Genomic DNA, 21600 nt, shown 5'->3' with positions numbered 1-21600 from the left:
GTTGTTGAACTGTATATATTAGTTTGGGTTTTTTTTTTATTTTTGAAGGACGTGCCATGAAATTTGTATTAAAGTATTGGTTTAGGTTACTTTCACTTAGTCTTCAAAATGTATTTAATTTTGTCTGCAGAGGAGGTTCTTTAGGATCAGGTGAAGAATGGGATAAAATAGTCCTGAGGTTGATGAGTCATGTAGTGGCTTACATTACTATAGCAGAACATTTGTGACTGTTGATGCCGTTGTGCTTAGAGCTAACAGTGTCTCATTATTTACTTGGTCTAAAATTCTTTTAAAATTGATCTAAGGAATCATGAGGAAATATTTTACTGTCTTTTGAAGAGAGGAAAACATGATTAACCCTTTCGCTGCTGTAGCTATGGGCACCTGTGGCGTTTGTAGATTTTTTTCTTGGAAAGAGAAACTGATCCTTTGTTATTTTTCTTACTGCAGTTCTACCTATACTATGTTGTTGGGGTGCACGGGCACATACAAGCACACACCTATGAGCTTGGTAGTCTGACTTGCTTAATGATAATGAAAATGATGAAAAAAAATGATGATGATGATGCCTGTTGCTTAACCCATGTGCTGATATATTCATCATACATGTCAGCTCATTTGGGAAGAGAAGGCAGGAGGGACGAAGCAGCGCCAGCACGCACTACGGAGGACTTGTTCGGTTCCACGTCAGAAAGCGACACCTCGACCTTTCATGGCTTTGACGAGGATGATGCAGAAGAGCCTCTCTTGAGCCGAGGAGGTGGCTGTGGTGGCAGGTCTCCCTCTGCAGACAAAAAGGGCGGCTGCTAAAATAACTAAAAAGACACAGAAACTCTGAGCTGTCCTTTTCACTACTAAGATTATTATTACATTTTTCGGTTTTGGGTTTTTTTTTTAATTTTAGGTCTTCTTGGGTTTTTGGTTGGTTGGTTTTTTCCTCCTCCCCTATTTTATTTTTTTTTTTTTTTTGGTTATGTTTTCCCTGTGGGATGTACACTGAAAGCACGAAAGCACAAGCATTTAAATCTCTCTTGACAACTACTTTGAAGAGACAGAAGGTTTTTGATTTTCCTGTTTTGATTTTTTCTTTTTCCTTTTTTTCATTTTAATTTGGTTTTATTACATCTCCCCTCCTCTTTCTCTTTTGAAACATAAAAAGTGGATTTAATATTTTTTTTAATAGTGAGCAGAGTTGATTTTCTTGTCTTTTAATATATATATCAGCAAACCACAAAAAATACAGATGGGTTGGAGAACAGAAAGTAAACCCAAATAGTTTTTTTAATTATTATTATTATTTATATATTCTATGTATTATTAGAAAAACTACTTTTTAAATAAAAAAATAGAAAAAAAAACCAACAAAAAAGCAATGGATGTCTACTTGATAATAGAACTGTTTCTAGAGAACCACTGTGGGCAGACTTTGTCAGGGGACAAAGAAACCCTTGATGTGATGGCATCTGCATTTTGAGATTTTGCACTTACTGTAGCATGTGAAGTCTGGCTCTTCTCATACATCTGCTACGCTACAGCCTGAAAATACAAGCAGCACCATCGAAGATCATGGCCTTGGGGAACACATTTCCATCTCCTTTGGACATCTTTACACTCAATAAATCTCCTCCCTGCATCCCTTCATGTCTTCCCCACACTGTTGTACTTTTTTTTGTCTTTTTCTTCACCTTTCACTTGATGGACAGCAATTTCCAAGCCTAGGGATGGAATATGAATGGCAAGTCACAGACATCACAGAAAAAACAAATGGAGAAATAGAATCCTGGAAGAAATTACATGGAGAAATACCTCACCTATACTTTTATTTTCATTTTTAAATTTCAATTCACAGCATTTTTTCCTGTGTTGCCCTGTTTTTTCTCTCTAGAGTGTCTCACGAGACACTTTATTTGCTTTTTAATAGCTTCTTTTGAAATAAACCAAAGCAATACTAACTAAAGTTCCAAGGGCAATGGAGAAGAGAGTGACTCCCTTCCCAGCGACTTTCCCAGAAAGGAGGAAACATGCAGCAGGATTTGAAAGGTATGTCCGAGCTGAAATGTCTTTCACTCAGTTGTGAAATTTCTTGCCCAGGCTTTTCAGCAAACCCCTGACTGAGCTTTGTTGTAGCAGCAAGTCCCATGGATTGTGTTCTACATATGTGCCACATTCATGCCCTTGGTGAAACTAATGGAAGTTTTGTGAGAGCAGGATCCAGACTTGCGCACAGTCAGAAGTGATGCAGAAGGAGTCAGTGTGTAGTTATGTTTTGCTGTCCTAGTGTAGGCAAAAATCTCCCTGGAGCAGGGGCAAGGTTAAGTTCTAAAGATCTATTTTTACTGATTTACATAATGCAAACAGGGTGAAATCATGACCTGATTTAGAGCAAAGGCAAAAGAGACATTTCTCTGGACAGTGCCTAATCCTTAAACTGTAGGTATGTGTTATTGATAGCAGAGTAAAAGTCTTAGCCTTTCAAGAAGGAATTTGGATACGTACAATGAAACAAGCCAGACCAAATGGACTCCATTTTTCCTGCTTCTTTGCTAGGGTAGTCTGTCTGTGAGAGCAATTTCAACTCCCTCCCCCACCTTCCAACTTTGTAGAAAAAAGAGAAACAATTCAGTCTCCTGATTTTTTTATTGTTCTCTTTAGACACAGAATGCACAGTGGCCAAGTTCTGATTTTAGGTATACAGGCATAAATCCAGAATATAAACTAAGTGATGTTTAGATTACATTAATAATCTGCCTTCAGGATGCTGTTAGAAAACATTACAAAAATCTCTGTGTGTGTACATCAAAGGACAGTGCATGCCAGAGCCATGCACACTTGCTAGAGGAGAACCTTGTTTAAGCTTGTTTTCCCCATTTTCATAATTATTTTCTGCTGCTATTGTGTTACTCCTGATTTATTATAATCAATCAAGTGTCAAATAAATTATATTTTGACATAATGCTGTCAATGAGAAGTGTACTTTAACTGATAGAAACATTCATTTCTTCCACAACCAGTCCTTTTTTTCCTCTAAAATAGTGCAAGATAAATAATGTTTTGCTACTCTGCTGTATTTACTAAAGCTCAGTCCTTGCAGCACCTGAATTAGGTAGCTGAAACCTACCCAAGTACACCTTTCTGAAGAACTCCCATCACTGTATAAACTGCAGAACAGGCATACTCTAAATGGATTTTTTCCAAGTGGAGTCCTTAACATTGTCTTTTGTGAACCATGCCTAACGCATTGTGGGTTCTTTTGGAATACAAACAATAATCAGATGCCCATAATTCATTAAGTCTTGAATTAGTTTCACAAATGCAGTTAGTATAACAATGCATACAGTCTTAATCCTTTTGCAACCAAACCACCCATCTTTTGACAACTGGGTAGCACCATACTCTCAAAAAGAAGCTGCAAAGCTCACAAAGTGCATAAAAATTGCCAGCTGACATTGATTGCAGATAGCGTAGAAAATATCCTCACAGTTATTTATATCAATAATGTGTATATGGGTGCTCACTCATTCAATATAGTCCTAAAAAAACAAGTAAGATGAAATTAATTCACTTTGATGTAGTGAGAGTAGTTCTTGGATTCTTCAAGATCCCTTATGAGATTGAGATAACCAACATGAATTTAGTCCAGCAAGATGAGCGGTGTGGTGCTGACCATAGGAAGGCATTGATCATAGCGAGGAAATTAGGATGTAGAGTTGGAAACCAAAAGAGTACTTGTTTAAGCTAGGTTGTAAAGTAGAGTTAATGGTGAATATGGCATGGAGTGATAATATGGAAATGAAATATTCTCAGGATATGTAGTGCTGGAGAGAAGGCTGGGAACAGAGAAAGAAGGTTGGTAGTTTCTGAGTTGAAGGAAGATGAAAGCAAAGCAAAGCGGCTGCTACACAAGACCCTCTCATGAGGGGAAGATGACAATGTTAATGAGGCAGAAAATATATAGGAGAATGTTTCGTAAGTGCAATTAAAAAAAAAAAAAGAAAGGCATAACCAACTCTGAATGAGAGAACTGCACAGTATCAATTGTATCTTAAAGGGCACGTAGATCCCAAACCAAACTAGGGAGGCATAAAAAAAGTTTGCATTGTGAATTCTGTTTTGTAACTAAACATTTATCTTTGAATTCAGAATGAATTGTGATGCTCTTTATTCCCCAGTGATTTCAGCAGTTCAATGAAACTTCTGTTCTTCATAAATTCTGCAAAGATGTAGCCCTAATCACAACCTGACTATTCCAGTTCTCCTCCAGAGATGTCCTTCTTATTACAGGAAGGTTGGCACAAGGCTTTCCAAAGATTCTTCTGAAACACATGTTCCCAACAAACCACATACAAAAATAAGACAACCCTAATGTGAAACATGAATAAAGGGGTGTTTCATTTCAGGCCCTTAATGCAGACTTTTCTATGTTAAATCATATAAGCTGTCTCCTCAGGCACCTTTCCACTGCTTCATACTAATGGATCTTAGAAAACACACATGGTTTCTGGAGTTGTCCTCTGCTAACTCCGATTCACAGATGGGAGCATGAGACTAAAGGAAGTGGCATGCTGTTTAAGCAGCTGATAAGGGAGAAAGGCTACATGGAGTGGGCACTGATCCTTAGCCTATTCCCTTTTGAGGCATTTAATTAGTTGAAATTTTAGCAGACAGTTTCCACAAAAACAGTATAAAATTTCAAGCATGATAATACACATTAGAAAATTTTAAGCACATTTTCTAGAATAGAAGTTAAAAAGTAAAAGGAGAACCAGACATGTGGTAGAAGAGGAATGGAACTGAGATCTGACTTGCTTCACCTTGCATCTCTTCCCTTCACTCAGACACCCCCCAGTTTTGTGGGTTGTATATTTATTTCTTGAATGGTGCTTGGAATAACATCGTATGTATGTGGTAAGGTCATACATAAATGGTGAGCCTCAGCTGCTGAAACAAGGGCCAGAGAGAACTTTACCACTGACTTCAGAAGGATTACCACTGGGCTTCTTAGCTATTGCTTTTATTAAATGAAACCTCTCTGTTAATACATTTGCTGGTGTGGTGTAGACAAGCTTTGAGATGGCCATTTGTTTCAGCATTAGAGTCCCCTCCCCGCATTGTTTTGCCTTTGAGCTTTTTAGTTATTCATTTTGAGTTCCAGTTTGCCATGTTACAGACTTCAGCTTAGGCTCTTGATTGAAGACAGAGACTCAGTTTGCTGCCTGCTGATGCATGGAGCAAACAAGAACTGCACCCAGAGAGTCAGAGTCTGGACAGTGCTGGGGCACCACCGTGTTCTCTCATGCCTGCTTTGCCTTTCTTTGGTTAATTCTTCCAATGATATTTTGAGATGGGCCCTAAAATAATAGTTCAAATACCATAAAACTATGGAGTTTTCAAAGCCTGGCTCTTCATGCAGTTTGCCTCTTGCCCATGGCAAGCAGTTTTACTGAATCAAATCCTCAAGCAAACATTGTACTGACCCCACTAGGAGTCATCTTATAATAAAAACTGCAAAATATGCCCAGTGTTTTTTGTGTTGCTACATATGTAGATGTTTCCAATCAACACCCATTTCATATTCTTTTTTTTCTCATTTATATGAAATTTGTAGTTATAAGTAAAGTATGAGGCACATGCATGAATTCATGCTCACATGGGGTTGTTTTGACAAACCTCTCAGTGCAGAAATTCAGCTGGGATGAGTTTTTGCTGATTAAGCTATTACAATAAACCCTACCATTCTTTGTTCTCTTTGCCAGATACCTACCAGTGTTGAAAAAAAAAAAAAAAAAAAACAACCTATATAAATACCATACAATACTGAAATTGAGTCAGAACTATTTTGATGTCCCTGTCTGTATTTCCATGAATGCTAAGTTGCCAATTTTAGAGTAGACAAGTTGCAATAACATTTAGGAAAAAATCCAGCTCTTGGGATTTTCAAGCCTGATAGCTCTGTTAAGTGGATGCTGCCAGTTCACATTTTTGACTTATTCTTTTGGTGTCTGGCAGCTCTAAAGATTTTGGACCTTCATTTAGTCTAGAACTGATATGAGAGATGTGGGAAGATGTGGGAAGAGGCACTTGCATTTTGTGAAAATAAAGAGATGATTTTATTTGCTATCTAATCCTGCTCAGGATCTTAGCAATATGTAACTTAGTCGATTCATAGAATAAATGCAATGAAAAATGCAATTTTTCATTCTTTCTAGAAGTTACTGCATTGCTGCCACACCATGTGTATAATTTAGACTTCTGAAAATGTCTTTTGTGCCATACTGTATATGCTTGTGGCTCCCTACAAATAATTAGTAACAGAGGAAGGTAATTAGAGCAGAATTTTGCAAGCAAAGGTCTTAACCTCTACTGAAGAGACAGCCATCTAAGCTGAATGATGAAGGTTATTTAATAATGTTCCCAATAAGAAAGATTGACAATGTGCAGTGCCTTTCTTTTCTATATGCTTTTTCTTATCCTATTTGTTTGCTTTGTGTTCTTTTATGGCTTCCACAGTCAGTTGAAACTGAGTCTGTTGAGCTGTATTTTCAAGGAATTAGAATGCAAGCAATGTTGGAAGTTTGGTTTGTGCTGTTTCTGTTTTTTCTGAATGTGCTTCTTTTTTTTCTGCTTGAGTTTGTTTAGTTTTACTTTGTATTGCCTTTCCCTCTGCAGTCAGCCCTGCCCTCGTGGATTCCAGCATCCTTCAAGCAAAACATTTCAGAAGAAGACCGAGAGAAGCCAGGATGCTTTGATACTTCTTTCCTTGCCCTGAGTCTTCCGTACCTGAGTTCCATCTGGCACAGGAGTCTGGACTGTGGGAAGTTGGCTACCAACTGTTGAGAGAAGTTCTGGGGATGCCCTAAGCTGGTGCAATACAAAATTTTTTGAAGTCTTGATTTCACTTTCTTTTAAGTGTGTGTATAAACCCAGGTCAGACTGGAATTGATCTACAGTAGAACTGACTGAAAAACAAACAAACTGAAAAAGACAAATATTTTATTTATTTCTATATTTAAGAAAGAAGTGCTGAAGTTGCACAGTATTTTTGTTTGAATACATTTTACTTCAAATTTTAATTGCAATTTTGTGAAGACATGAAATTTTAAAAAGCACTTACTGTAAAATAAAGACTGAATATTTACTTTAAGGAGAAAACTTTTTTAAATAATGAAAATAAAGGTCACTCTGCTCTCTCTCTTACTTTAAAGAAGCCATTCGTATATGTGCTGGGTATCTTTATTTTTTGAAAATTGGATGTGGTAAGTGAAGATTGTTCTGGTTTATTTTCTCTTTAATAATATTGTCCTGTTAGATGCTTAAAACCTACTTTGCTGTACTGTGTTAGGCACAAAAACTGTTGGAATAGTGAAGACCAGGCTCAGTGGTTGAATTTATTTGTTACCAGATTTTGTGTCCATTTCAAAGGACTGTCTTCTCCCAGTAGGATTGATGTGTCTCTTCTGCACGGTAAAAGAGCAACTCTGAAATACTTCTGCTGAAAGAGTGCTTTAAGAATTGAAAACTACTCCGATCATTTTTTATATTATTTTTTGCTTTGGTAATTCCACAGCTGATTGTGAATTGGTTGTAAGGGAAGTATCTAAATGTTAGGTGCTCTTGGCATGGATCTTTCTGTCAAGGATGGTGTCATGTGTAGAAAACTTGTGTATTTCAGCCCTTTCTGAAGTGGTAGTGGACTTTGAAAAACATACAGGTGCAACTACAGGTCTGCAATAAGCAACAGGGGTTGCTATGCAGGAGAAAAATATGAGTTCCCACAGCTGTAATCCTAAGTTGTCCTGTGAGCCAGCAGGCAGGGATGGTCTCATCCCAAATTCTGAATCGTTAGGCATTTTCCCAGTGAAAAAGGAAGATTTTGTTGGCCACATCTGCTCGCAGAGGATAGCACAGGTCTGCTCAGTGGCATGTGTGATGCAGTCTAGTAGGGATGCAGGATAGCCTTGTGTCCTAGGAGAAGAGTATTGGACTTTGCTCTGTCTGGCACCCCTGCTACAGAGGAGAAGCAAACCAAGGGCAAACCACACCAACAATTATTGGGATTCACTCTCAGGGTTTAGACAGGAAAAAAAGCAGTTTTGTTAATGTGGCTTACGTTGCTTTCAGAATGAAAAAACTGTCTACAGAAATGCATGCTGACTAGGTGAAGCTGACAGAAAACCTGATACTGTCTTGTGTTACCTGTACTCCTAGAACATAAACTCTCCTCATTGAGAGGTTTCCACGTGTCAGTAGCAGCAGATGTTTTACTCTTCTCCCTTTCCCTTCTCCTACGTCTTCCGAGATTAAAACATAAAGTCAAAAATAACCATGTAAAGTAGTCCTGCTCCAGCTGAATTAAATGTCAATATGTGTCCTAATTGGGCTCTTCAGCAGGATGGGTTTGCTTTGCTCATGTTTTCCAAACATGCAGTGGGGACCTGCCTCTAGAGAAAAAAAAAAAAAAATTTCATCAAAATATAAGACTCACAACTGTAATGAAGATTTGAAAACTGCTGGGTCTGTGTTCAGTTTGTGTAATATTCCTTCCAAATAAAAGTTCTGCTTCTAGCATCCCTACTGTATATTCCTCTGTAAATACTGCTTTCCCAAAGCAATCCCACAACATCTTTTTTAGTGCAAATAGTCTTCTTTTAAAAAGACATTGTTGAGTAACATATATGTACATTTACTTTTCTAAGCTCTCCATTGTTTATAATACTCTCTTTGAAGCTTAAAATAAAACTTCCTTCTCTATTGATTTTGTTTCCCTTTTCCATTTTGTAAATTTGTTAATGATTTTTGTCCCTGGATTTTGTTTTGTATTTCCTAATGAACCATGACATTAACCAAGAATTATCTTAATTTTTCTCTTTTACTTTCCCTTCTCCATTCATTGGACTGCAGAAAATGGTCCTGTTCCTTGCTATAGTGAAGGTAGGCAGGAAATAAAAAAGTGTTTCTGTATAGGACTCATTATAAGAGCGTTTTCTATCATTTGGTGATAATAGAGGATCTTCCTAAATGTGTTTGTATTTTAACAGCTTTCTTCATGAGATTAGTAGAGTTGCATTAAGGTAGTTTGGAGTCAAAGGTGGAGTCTAAGCTATATGATAGCTGTTTTCATAGATTTTAGTGGCATTGTCTTAAGGAGTCCCTACCTGTGCAGTTTCCAGTCCAGTCACTGGAGTAACTGGAAGCTGTGGTTCCCTTTGCTTTTCACAGTGCTGGCATGAACCTTCCCTTTCCCCTTACGTGTATGAGATTAATCATATGGCTGTATAGAATGAAAAGATAAAGACGAAATACTGTTTTAGATTAGATGCTATCTTTTTAGAAATCTCTGTGTGTGACCTCTACCCTAATCTGTTATTTTTTATAAAGCTCCATTATACAGATGGGCTCCTACCTTCCTGACTCAACATCTGTGTGGCAGAGGAAGGAGAGGAAGGAGGGGAAGGAGAGGAAGGAAAGGAAGGAAGAAAGGAGACTGTAGCATCAGTGCACTAGGTCATCTCCCACTCTAACATCCATTGTTATTTTCATTGTCCTCAGCGAGACATTTTTACTAAGGTAGCCAGGAGTGAACATGTATGTTGAAATTTGCCTTTATGGATGTCTGTCAACACCAACACCTGGTTTAGATGAATGGGATCCTTCCCAGCACAGCAGAAGTGTTGAGCTGTTGTTACAGGCTATCAGATTCCAAGGAATGTCTCTACATAAGCCTTACATAAGCCTTATTACTTTGAATATTTTTGTGCCTTTTTATTTTCTTTTTTTAAAATTTATTTATTTATGGTTTTTTTAAGCCATAGGCCTGAAATTAGAAATGTTAAAGAAAAAATTTAGTTTCGCATAAATGATATGAACAGATAAGCTCCTGAACAGATTTATGCTGACATAAATAGATCTTATTTTCCTGTCTGGAGAATGGCTCTTGCCAGTGAGAATTAGGGATGGCAGCAGGAGGGCCTAAAGGTGTCTTTCAGCACTGCAGCAATTAATGGGTGCCCCCAAAGCTGTGTTTCCCTGGACTGAGACTGAGCTGAAGGCTGGCAAGGCTGAGAGCTGTAATCCTGGGTGGAGTGAAAACAGCAGTAGCTCATTTGCTTTGGCCTGAACTAGAATATTGCACTGGTTTAACACTTATTCCAAATTTTTGCCTGCAATCAGAAAAAAAAAAATCTGATTTCATTTGCATCTTGGATTTGTGAGCCCTACTTGTATTTAAATCCATGAGCCTATAGATGATAAAGAAAACCCATAACACTTTCTCTCTAAACCCAAGCTTTTAATTCTCATTAGCAATGGCATAGACTTCTCTGTACCCCATCCCATCCCTGGTGTTGAATATAGATGAATAAGACCTCAACTACATAAGGCATGCATAGCAGAGCACATAAGCAATGACTTAGCTTTGGCTGGGTGTGTCCAAATTCTGGCTTGATGTTTTTAAGACCTCCATTATCCCTTGGAAATTGTTGTATAAAGATTGTATTGTTTACTGCACTAAAGCTGGACATTTGCCACAGTTAAGCCCTAACTTTGATTTTAATGACATAATATGAGAGCCATCTATCTGTGGCACCTCACCAGTATATTTTGAAGACCTAACTACATTGTCTGCTCTTTCAACAAATGCTCTTGCAGTGTGTGTTAGAAACTTCTGCTATCACATCTGTCATTTCATGATGTTTTGTCTTTGCAGCCTGTAACTCTTCATGATTCCATGGAGGATGGATCATGGTGGGAGAAGGATGGCATTTACCTTCATGAAATCACAGATTTCTGGAGCATGGTGTTGTAACTAATATTGACATCCATAATTAGAAGCAGGTTTGCTTAATGTTGCCTGAGCCAGCTGTGGTAACTTTAAATGATCTACAAGCCAATCATGCCACTGCTAAAGAAAAGGCAACATGATTTAAACCCTAAAGCTGGGCAGTGGGCTGAAGCTCTTGTAGCTTCTGCTGCCTTTGTGAGAGAGTTTGCAGAATTGGCAACACAGCTGATGGATGGTACCCCTTGAGTAGGAACAGACACGGCCTCCTTTCAATGTCTAAAAAGTGAGTGGGTTGGGGTTTTTTGGAGTGGGGTTTATTTTCTCAGTGCTGCTCATCCACAGCCAATTCTCAGTAATACCTAGTTTATATCTAGGTATGCATAGGTGTTAAGAGTAATTTTTTATTTTGACTGAAGCCTCTTCCCATTACATTTCTTCAGTCTTTACTATTAAGTGTCCTTATGTCAGTAACTTCATTGTGGACTGCAGGAAGTAAATGAAGATGACCAAATTTTTGCATACAGCCTCCTTTTTTGAAACAGAAAAGAGATTTTAAGTAATACTGGAGATTGTTTTGTCAAACATCTCTGCAGACTTAGCTTGCTATTTTGTATTTCTTTCTTTTTGCCTTCTTTCTGTAGCCATCAGCCATTAAATTCTTCATATGATGATTTCAAGAATCAGTATTGAGGCAAACTCCCCAAGGTGAGATGAAGTCATTGGATGGGAAAGACATCCTGTCACTAAAGGGGTATTTTTATTTTAGTGTTAACAAGTGTGACATAGTTTTCAAATTCATGTAGCACTTTGTGCAGTAGAGTTTGCATGGAATGGTTTTAAGTCTATATAGGAAAAATTAATTTTCCCCTGTTGGTACAAATCATAGCTGCTTCACATCAGTGCTCTGCTAGGAGTGGCTTAAATATGTTAAACAACACTAAAGTCTTTCAGCCCTTTCCCTGGGCTCAACAACCTGCTTTACAGTACAGTGAATTCTGGATCAGAAGTCTCATCCATTGCTGCAATATCTTGACTTTGGATTTTTAAAGAGAAGGTTCCAGAACTTCTCAGATTTTTCTATATTGACTGTATCTCTGAATGCATCCATCAGCCTAGGGGCTTAGGATAGTTTTTAACTGTTCACAGACTCTCTCTAGGTTGAATTTGTTGTTCTAGTGTTCAAGCATGCAGATGGTCCAGAGCTGTATATTCCTTCATCTGGAGAAAAGGACCTTCCTCAGCTTAGGGGACTTCATTTCCCTTGCAGCCTCTTGATTAACTTCCTCTCCAATACCCTTTCCTGACTTTCCTCTCCATTAAGGTTGAGATTTTACAAGTACTTAGTGAGCTGAAAGAACAAAGATGAATTTCCTAAGGACATCCACAGCCACTATATTCCTCTGTGATTGTTTACATCCTTACAGGTCTGGCAATGTGTGAAGAACTAGTCCCCATTAGGCTCAGTGCAGCTATCACTGAGAATTGCCAGTCATCTTGTTGGTGGTGGGATCCCACCTAACAACTGAACATTGCAGGTGATGAACAACTGCTAAAGGTGAGAGGATTTGGGGTACCCAGAGCTTGGTCAGACTAACCTATAGGAGAGGCTTTCCCAACTTCCTGGCCATAAACAGAGCACTGAGCAACAGTCCTGCTGGCCAATGGAGCAGCCAGTTAAAAGCAGGGTCAGAAGAGTCAGAGATTGTTGTAATACTGTAGAAAATAATTTTCTTTCATTAAATACAATAATATTCTACTTTTGTATAGGCTTTGTTGAATTATTCCTTTGGTGTTGAAAAATAGCAAGACTAGTAAACTGTTTAATGAGGGACATTAGTGTCCACTGCCATGGAACTAGCTGATTTCTTGTTTGGTCTGACAAAGTATTTAGCTACTATGAGTTATTGGTTGTGTAGGTTAAAGCAGCACTACTCACTTGTTACAGGTGAAGGAATGGCCAGGACTTTGACTTGACTAATCTGGGGTGGAAGGTCTGGTGAGCTGTAAGAAAACAGATCATGGATTTTAATCAGGTGGTCTTCCACTGAAAAACAAAAATCCTACTTTTTTAATCTCTGTCAGCATTTACTTGGACATTTACTAAAAAAAGCCATTGAAACAACTGAACTGAAAAATACCATGGTGAGGATAAAAGATTTTGGTTTGATTTGAAATGAAACACAATCTCTCCTCAATGAAATGACCCTTTACCACTGCCAACTGTGCACAGGCTTGAATGAAACATTTCAGTTGTGACTATTTTTTCTCTTTCTTAAAAACAATTCCCTTGGGTTCACTTTTGAAGCAAAGTACTGCTCCAAAATGAAAGTCCAGTTTCTTATTCGTGAGACATTGGTACAAAATGTCTCAACCTTTCTGAAAATCAGTTTTTTGCCCTGCCACCTCTTAATCCTTTCTTCCCTCCCACTTACTTTTGACTGAAACTACTTTGTTCAAATTCACTCCTTCACTCAGATGTTTAGATCACCTTGAAACTGCAGTTTTTAGAGAGTAAACAAAGTCATTTCACTCCCTCCTACCATGCTCATACTGATGCTCTTCAGCATGTGGTTATAGCACTTATTTCCCTCTAGATACTGATGTTGCTGGGAGTTTGGTGGGGAAGGGAAAACTGGCTGTCTTGTTGATGAAATCTCTATTGACACTTTAAAATTCCCAATCAAACAGGGGCTTTCACTGACAGAGAAGGGAAAGAAATCAGTGTTTTCCAGTTTGTGGCACTGCATTACAAACAATGGAGAGTGTGCATGGGGATCACTACTTGTTTGGCAGCTGAAAGGGATTCCTTAACAAGAGATTGAAGTAACTTGCTCCAAATTGGTCTTGTTTGTGTTGAGTGAAGCAGTTCTACTTATGTCTGAACATACAGTCACATTAACAGAGTAAATTATGCTTCTGTGAGAAAGACAGACCCCTTGCACTTTCAGTATGTTCACGTCAATTATCAGACATTTACACATCATGAGCTGAATATCTACCTAGATGGAAGGTGGTTGCCTCAAGTCAGAGCAATGAGGTCACTGTCTATGCAATGGCATGGTGTCTTCTGCATAGTTAAGTTTCTTTAATATTAAAATGGTAACATTTAAATAATTTCTCTAAAGTTTGCCATTTGATTTGAAATTTCTGGAAACATGCTGGCAGGTAATTACTCTAGAGTAATTCCTTAATCTTTCTATAAAGTTTGTCCAGAGATTAGTCATACTCTCTCCTTTCCCCCTTTCCCCAAATGAATCAGCTTACTGTGTTTCCAAGTGACAGTTGTGTATGAGATGGCTGTTCTGTGACTCATGGGTAACATCACCTCTGAAGTTCTCCCCACAGTCCTGGATGCTTGAGGAGGACCACAGTGGAGCAGTGGGGTTGTCTTGGTGCTCTCTGAACTGACTGGGTGAGCATGGCCTGTTTTTAGTGAAGAGGTGTCCATGTCATGCCGCATCACCTTTGTCACGCTCTCCTGCATAATCCCAGCGGAGAAGCCCCTGTCGGGGTGCTCTGGGGAAATGACATGTCCCATCCACTGCAGGTTAGAGCCCCTTTGCTGGGTCAGTGTGGAAACTCTGGAATCTTTTCAAATGCTGCCTTGATACCATGAGCAGCCCTGGGCAGTGCTGGGCATCCCTGCAGGTGTGCTGCCACCTGTAGCTGTGTTAGCAGGGCAGTTTAACGCGAGAGCTACTGGGGAGGGACCAGGTATTTGCAAAGCAAATGTGAGTTCAAGCAGGTAGCAGAGTCCTTGTGTTCATGTTAAAGAGAGGGGAGGAGGGGCAGTGCTGATATCTTGTTTTATGGGGGGATTTAACAAAGGCACTGTGCTTGCAGAAGGCTATTCAGGCTGCCATTTCCCTAGCATTTTAAATACCACCCCACTCCTCTCATTACAGCTGGGGATTTTGGCTCTCCCAGGGGGGAGGAGATGTTCTAAATGGGCTGCCAGGGAGGTGGATTTAATGCACTAGGAAGAGCTGGCTTCACCAAGTTAAAAAGCAAAACAAAACCCAATCCTCTATTCCTATTTTTAGTGTTTATGACCAAGTATTTTTGCTTGGTTGCTCAATTTGAAAGGGTTTAGTGAGCCTGCCAGTTGATTGAAAGCTCTGTGGTGTGTGAGCTGGCCTGGCTGGGGAGCCTGCAGTGCATAGCGACGAGGTCGGAGCTGTGCCGGAGGTTTTTTTCCACTGCAGTTTGTTGAAGGGTAACGAAAATGTCCCTGGAGCAAAGGGGATGTTGGCTTTCCAGGTTGTGGTGATTCATCTTGCCTGGATAAGCAGTCTTTCTTCCACTCCTGCATTTTCATCTCCATCTACCTCACCCCCACTTCACTGTGCAACCAAATGCAAAGCCAGCCCCTCTCCACGCAGGGGTTTTGCCGGGGGTCTCCGGCAGCAGCCCGGGTGAGCTGCACCGCCTGGGCAGCATTAGCATTCAGCGCCTGTCCTCCTGCCCAGTTCATGTTCTATAAATGGGTTTATTCTCGTTATTAGCAGCGATGTCCCCGGCATATGGAGCCCGCGCGGTGCCTGCAGGCAGGTTTCCTTCCCCTTGGTGTTGGTAAGCAGCCCGAGCGCCTGCTGGCAATGAGCTGATCGTTACCCACAGTGCAGCACACAGCCATGCAGCCTGCTGGTTTTTCTGGAGGTCACTCTGACCTAATTCACCCCCAGGAATTGTACAGCCCTGGCATGACTTACCAGTGCATTAACAAGCTGATGCTTCAGTACAAGGTTATTTGAGTGCTCCCACATTATTTTTCTTAGGCAAGAACTAGCCATTTTGTCTAGTGGCCAACAGTGGTTATTAGGGGCTAGTCTGGAAGAAAAGGGAGCCGAGTGCTGTCTGGTTTTGAGCTGAGACATGGGGCATGTGGCACCTCCTTTGGCTATAAAGCTGGGCACTGTTTCTGGCAGCCCAGGTTACAAATGTGCAGGGCTCAGTTTGCCACCTCAGTTCTGTGTTACCACAGCGTGTTTGCAATGAAAAGAGCAGCGTGTGTCAGGTGTGTCTGAGTCCCCACAGCTCGGCTTCAGAGGGGAAGACAGAGGGATGGGCTTGTGCCCCAGATCTGCCCCAGTCCAAATCTCTGGGAGATACGAAATGGAGGTGCAGATTTCAGCCGGTCCCAGGCAGTTTTGGAAGGGAAGGTGTGCCTGGCTGCAGTGGGACACCCACGCAGCAGCAGAAACCCTCGCAGGGCTCATCCTCCCTCTGGCAAACCTGAGCACAGGGCAGAGGCCCAGCCCAAATCAGGGTGTTCTCCCAGGACGATGATTTGGAGTTAATTGTTGGCAGTTTTTAGAGACTTTTAAATCTCTAATTTATATTCATTTCTCCTTTTTAACATATGTATGGCTGGATTGTGCATGCTGAGGAAGTGGTGTACTGAGGGAGAGGCACACACAAACATATTGCAGTAGAACTGTTTGAAAGCATTTCTCAAGGAGTTTTCCTGTAAGATATGGGGCATCTGCAACACGGGGATGGTGTGTGGGGAGTGATTTGACTGACAAACCATTCGGAAGCCCAGAATAACTCACTCCTGGCTTGTTCCTTTGCATGCTCCAGAGGTCACCTCTGAATCCCACCCAGCTCCTCCTGCCACCTTGTGCCAGGCAGAGTTTACACTGCCTTGTCCACAGCCGATCTCCTTGGGTGCGTGTGGGTCTGTGCATATACATTTGTGCATACTTCATTTTGTTTACGTACATGAGTAACCTGAGCCAAGCTTTGCCCTTCATATACCCTCTATAACCCAGGCTCCTTATCCCAGCTGATATTCTTGATACTTAAAATTATTTCAGAGGAAATTATGCAGCATTGTAGCGTCAAAGCTGTGCATGAGTAAAGTTGGTGAGTGGACTTTCCTCAGGCAATGAAATTTTCTGGAGAGTGCCTGGAGATGATGGGTCTTTTGTCAGGAGCTCACTCCTTTGCTCCACATGCCCTTTGGTGTTTTCATGGCTAAAGAAACAGCAGGGCAGTGCAGGAGAGTGAGCTGCAAGTGCTACCTGCCTCACTCCACCATTTTCTAACTTCCCCAAGATCTTTGGCCTTGCTTTCAAACACAGGTCTGTCCTGCTTTCTCCAATTACACCTGCCAAACTGCAGCTGGGGCTGAACCATTTGCAGAGGGGTTTTATTTGTCCCTTGAGTGAACAATTAAAGTGAGCTCTCTTGTATCAGTGCCAAATATTTGAGCAATTGCTTGTAATTTGTATAAGTTCTTCCACTGGAACTGGCAGTACTGAAAAGCAAACCACCACCTCCGGAGTGCATCTGGCCACCAGTCCTGGTGCTAATGCAGCAGAGTGCCCCTTCTCTTTTTGTGGACTCAGTTTTAGCTCTGTCCATGCTGGCCAGAAAATGAAATAATAGGAACTATAGGCTCTTCTACAGCTGAGTGGTTTCAGAGATCCATCAATTATTAAAGACATTAATTCTTCCACAATTACTGGCACGTTGTGACATATTAGAATAGAGGAGAGTTGGTCTCTGACCAAGTCTGACCGACCAGACTATTCAGTGAAACCACTGAGTCCTTTTGGACTCACTTCTTTAGCAGAGCTGGCAGTGCTGGAACACATTGGGAGAAACAGCTAGGTTTTCTCACTTCAGCCAGGACACAGAAATTTACAGTGGTGATATTTCCTGTCTTGCCTTATAATAATAAACCTCAGTGTGGTGCCTATGAGACTTTCTTTTGTATGTTTGTTTGTTTGTATGCTTTTTTTTTTTTTTTTAAGAAGCTGGATTCAGTAGGGCCTTGTACTGAAGGGGGTGAGACAAGAGCTCTTCACCTTCAGCCTCCAACATCTGCCCCTGTCCTGGCTGCTAGGAAAGATGTTATATAATGAAACAGTGCTGCTTCTCCATATCACAGAGATAGTGTGGCAGGTGGTGCTTTGGATCCTCACCCCATGAACAGTTTTGAAGGCTTCTGTTCATGGGAACCTCCATTTGAGCAGGCAGGCACGTCTCTACACTGTAACACCTTCACATTGCAAGATGGGAAGGTGGTAAGGGCCAGGAAAATGCAAGAGCTCCCCAACCTCATCCCTTAGCAATCTTTTTCTGAAAGTTGCAGCTTCTTGAGCCCTGGGATTCTGGCAGAGCCAAGCTCTTCAGTGTGCTTGGATAGTCTGACTTTTCTAATCTGACTACTGTTGACACTGTATATCTGTAAGCAAGCCTTCTTAGAAAAATGAAGGGTACCTTTTAAAATCATAACCATAAAATTAAATCACTCATTAGAATTAAAAATTTCCCTTCTTTTTGTACAGGTAATGGTAATAATGGTCTAATGATGGCATTGGCCACAACAGACCTTATTCAGTTTTAGCAGGAAGAAATCATGCATTTGCTTTGCATGTAAACTTCCATTATTTGGATGGGGCTCCTGTGACATAGGCCATTATATCTGTAATATATATTTATAGTTGTTTAAAGACCTGAAAGTTTATGGAATAAATCTGATGCAATATAGCCAGGAGGCCTGTGAGTTTTCATCACGCTATTGATTAAAAAGCCCACCACTACACTGTGAAGATAATGGAAATAATTGAAAATGGGTAAAAATTCCTTTTATTCTGTATAATCTAACTTAAAAAAAAGAATATTTGCTTATTTTTTTTCCTTAAGATAATCTCTGCCTTTGTTTGAAAAAGGTTATTGATTGGATTGTTAACTTAAATAGTCTGTGGCGGGTGTGACAGAGCACATGGCTGCAATTAATCTTACAATGCAGAATCCATTATTGAAAAAGCACTAATGAGCCATTCTAAGGCCTTCACTGGTCACAGAGCGACTGGAAGCAGCAGATTGCTCCTGCCCTTTAATGTCAGTTTTGGTCTTTAGTGTTATACAGCCAGTGTAAGCAGAAGAGATTTTTAGATATTTTTAGGGTATTTATGTTAAAATTATCCTTCCCATCAACCTGCAATTGTACCAGGTGCAGGATACAAGAAATGGTCTCTGAATGTGCTCACCTCCCCACTCCTCTGACCAGATGTCTTGTGGACATAATGTACAATTAAAGCCAGTGGCATGTGAAACACTGATGTCGCTATAAAATATGGACTCAGTCTCAAAGTTCAGATCCAGAGGAGAGTTTTGACAAAGATGAGGGAGCTTTCAAACCTGATCTACACTTTAAAATAGTGTTTTAAGACAAAGGGATGAGCTGTTGAAAATCTCACTGCAAGTTTTATTGTCTCTGTCTGTTGTTTATAGCTATTGCAGCATAGCAAAAGTTTAGGTAGAGAATAGTTATGGTAGATTAGAAACTGTCAATGTTAACATATTGCCTTCTCCTTCAACAGAACTGCTCCCAGGGTGTGTTTTAGAGGTCTGTCTATTGACTTTGGTGACACCATAAATATGTGTTACTTCCTTCCCCTATTAGATCTGCAGAGCTAATACAGACTTGTGAGAGTGATCCAGGTTTCCCAGGGTGGAGCCACCACCTGAATTATTAACTGAGTTCCAGCTGCAGACTCTGCTGCACACCTAAGCCACAGCAAATGCTGTTCATCACACAATTAGGTGAAATAAGACTGTTTTTCCATCTTAAACACATAGCAGGAAGACTTTTGGCTCTCTGGCTTGTGTGCGACCACAGTGTCCGTAACTGGAATCACATTTTGGACTGTTTTGTGAGTAAAAGAAAACTGTGGCCTGAACTAGACTTTTTATTTTTAAGGAAAAAAGAAAGGGAATTTGAATCTACCTGTAGTAGCTTGCCACATGCAGCTACAGGACTTTGTGTTCAGGTATTCTGACACAGAAGGAATGCTAAGAAGTTCTGTGATAAGGAGCAGGAATGGTTTTCACTAACACTGCCTCAAAGTCTTGGATGTGTGAATTTTCTCATAGCATGTAAAACACTAGGTTTTGAACAAAAGTAGCAGGAAAAGAAAGAGGTCATGAAGAAGGAGAAACCAGGGAGGAAAGGAAAAAGAATTTTTATATTTTGAGTACCAGGTGGCATGCTTGCCATATACTGTAGTGCCTCACCATGCTGATAGCATAAATAAAAATAGTCCTTCCAATGACAGTAAGCTGGGGTCATGGATACCACAAGGAATGTTCCTAATGTGACAGAGCATCTGACTTAGAGGCTGAAGAAAGACTTTTTTTTTTTGGCTTACACATGTTATAAGCTCTGGGCTAGCAGAGAGCAACTTTCAGCTATGCAGACTCAATTTTTGTAGTCAAAATACTTGGAGAGAAAGCCTAATTGCATGAATGAATTTATATGTTCTTGCAAAATATTTCTGCTTTGCTACTAGAAAGAAACCACTATGGCCCTCACTCTATTCCTAATTTTTCGAAGGAATCCTCAGCCTACAAGAGACCATTTCTTTTAGGCTTGTGGTAGGCGTGGTTCTTAAGAAGTGCTCTGCAATATAAGTAGTATGTATCACTTCAAGGATGAAGCACCACTGATGGGAGATGCCACATTGGAGACCTGCAGAGGTGTTTTTGAGGCAAATGAGGAACAAAACAGTCAAGACTGATAACTGGAAGAGAGCAGGACTGGCTATGAAGGGACAGAGATAAACTAGTGAACAGGACCTGACCCTCATGTTATGTTAGAAAGGGAGGGTCCTCAGCTGGCGTCTCTGCAATGAGCAGTGTGTGTGCACAGGCAAGTGAGCATGTGAAGATATGCATGCATTTAGCTGGGATTTATTTCTGTAAGTTTGATTCCATTCTTTCTGTTTCTTTTCAAATGTGACTGAAGCTTTTTAACTCTTTGATTAATTCACCTCCCTATATGAGTTGTTTTCTGTGATATATTCCAGTACTGTACAACATTTTCGGAAACAGCTCTCTGCTGTTGGGATGAATTCCTCCCTGATGTGTAGCATGGCACATTTGTTCTAATTACTGGTGTTGGAATAAGGTTTGCATTAAATGTAAATCAGATCTGGAGGAACATTTCAGTGTCATGTCAGGTTCTGCTAGTTTGGTAGTATCAGAAAGTATATGGGGTCCTCTCAGCAAGAAAAGGTTATCTTGTCACAACTCCTTTTGCTTAGTTGTAGTTTCAAGGCTCAGAACTTCAGTTGGTCCACTCTAAATCTCAGTAAAAACTGTCACTTGTTTTGCGCTGACTTTTAAGGGCTTCAAAACCCTGTAATCTTCTTAGCCCATCTGAGCTCAACAGTATTGTCAAGATGTTTCTTTATTCAAAGGCTTAAGAGTGATATGAGCAATTTCACTGATCCCTCCTTCTCTAAATATCTCCTTTATTTTCTTTTCAGTTTCTTTAATAATTATACACATACATTTCTGGACTGGACAGGCTTAGTTGTTGTATCGCAACTGTGCAAATATAACTGGAGAACAAAAATTCTCATTACAGCATTTGATGGTATCATGGACATATCCCTTACAGCACTACTTCCTTATCCAGCAATTCTCAGCAACTGTTTGCTTCACTAGCTGGAAATTACAGAAACTTTTTGTAGGATGGTGATGGGCGCTGTGATGATGCAGCAAAATATTAATGATAGGTCTGGTAATGAAGATGACACATCTGTACCCACATCTACCACAGACATGCCTTTTTTTTTCTTATTGGAGAAACAGCCTTTCTCCATTCTTAAAAAGGCGCTTAGGCTGGTGGAGGTGGAAAATATTTTTTCCAATCCATTGTTTGAATCTAAGAATGGCAGACTGGGTAGAGGTGAAAAGCCCCATGCAACTTATGGTGCTAGTTTCTAGAAGAAGCAGGTGGCAGTGCTGGATGTGCATACCTGTGTTCCTAGTCTTTCTACAAATGAGCAATTGACTCTCCCTGC

The 21600-nt window shown here is 40.2% G+C and overlaps 1 protein-coding gene and 1 long non-coding RNA gene across 9 annotated transcripts in view; both read left to right on the top strand.

Moving 5' to 3' along the window:
* DPF3 (double PHD fingers 3) overlaps window positions 1-21600 on the top strand; it is a 189588-nt gene that overhangs the window by 150819 nt on the left and 17169 nt on the right. For 2 of the 8 annotated variants that reach the window (XM_021533589.2, XM_021533588.2), the window contains one exon: window positions 614-963. The exons of the other annotated variants lie outside the window; for them this stretch is intronic. In XM_021533589.2, coding sequence (XP_021389264.1) covers window positions 614-810 — 197 coding nt within the window. In that variant the 3' untranslated portion in view covers window positions 811-963. Of the gene's footprint in view, window positions 1-613; window positions 964-21600 lie in introns of those variants that run through there. 8 annotated transcript variants of the gene reach the window in all.
* Window positions 955-8916, top strand: LOC144246484 (uncharacterized). The gene is made up of 3 exons (XR_013340175.1): window positions 955-2040; window positions 6667-7253; window positions 8899-8916. It is a non-coding gene; the product is annotated as an uncharacterized LOC144246484 (long non-coding RNA).

The sequence above is a fragment of the Lonchura striata genome, chromosome 6 (assembly GCF_046129695.1).
Source record: "Lonchura striata isolate bLonStr1 chromosome 6, bLonStr1.mat, whole genome shotgun sequence".
Lineage (NCBI taxonomy): Eukaryota > Metazoa > Chordata > Aves > Passeriformes > Estrildidae > Lonchura > Lonchura striata.
This window is presented reverse-complemented; position numbering and strand designations above follow the sequence as displayed.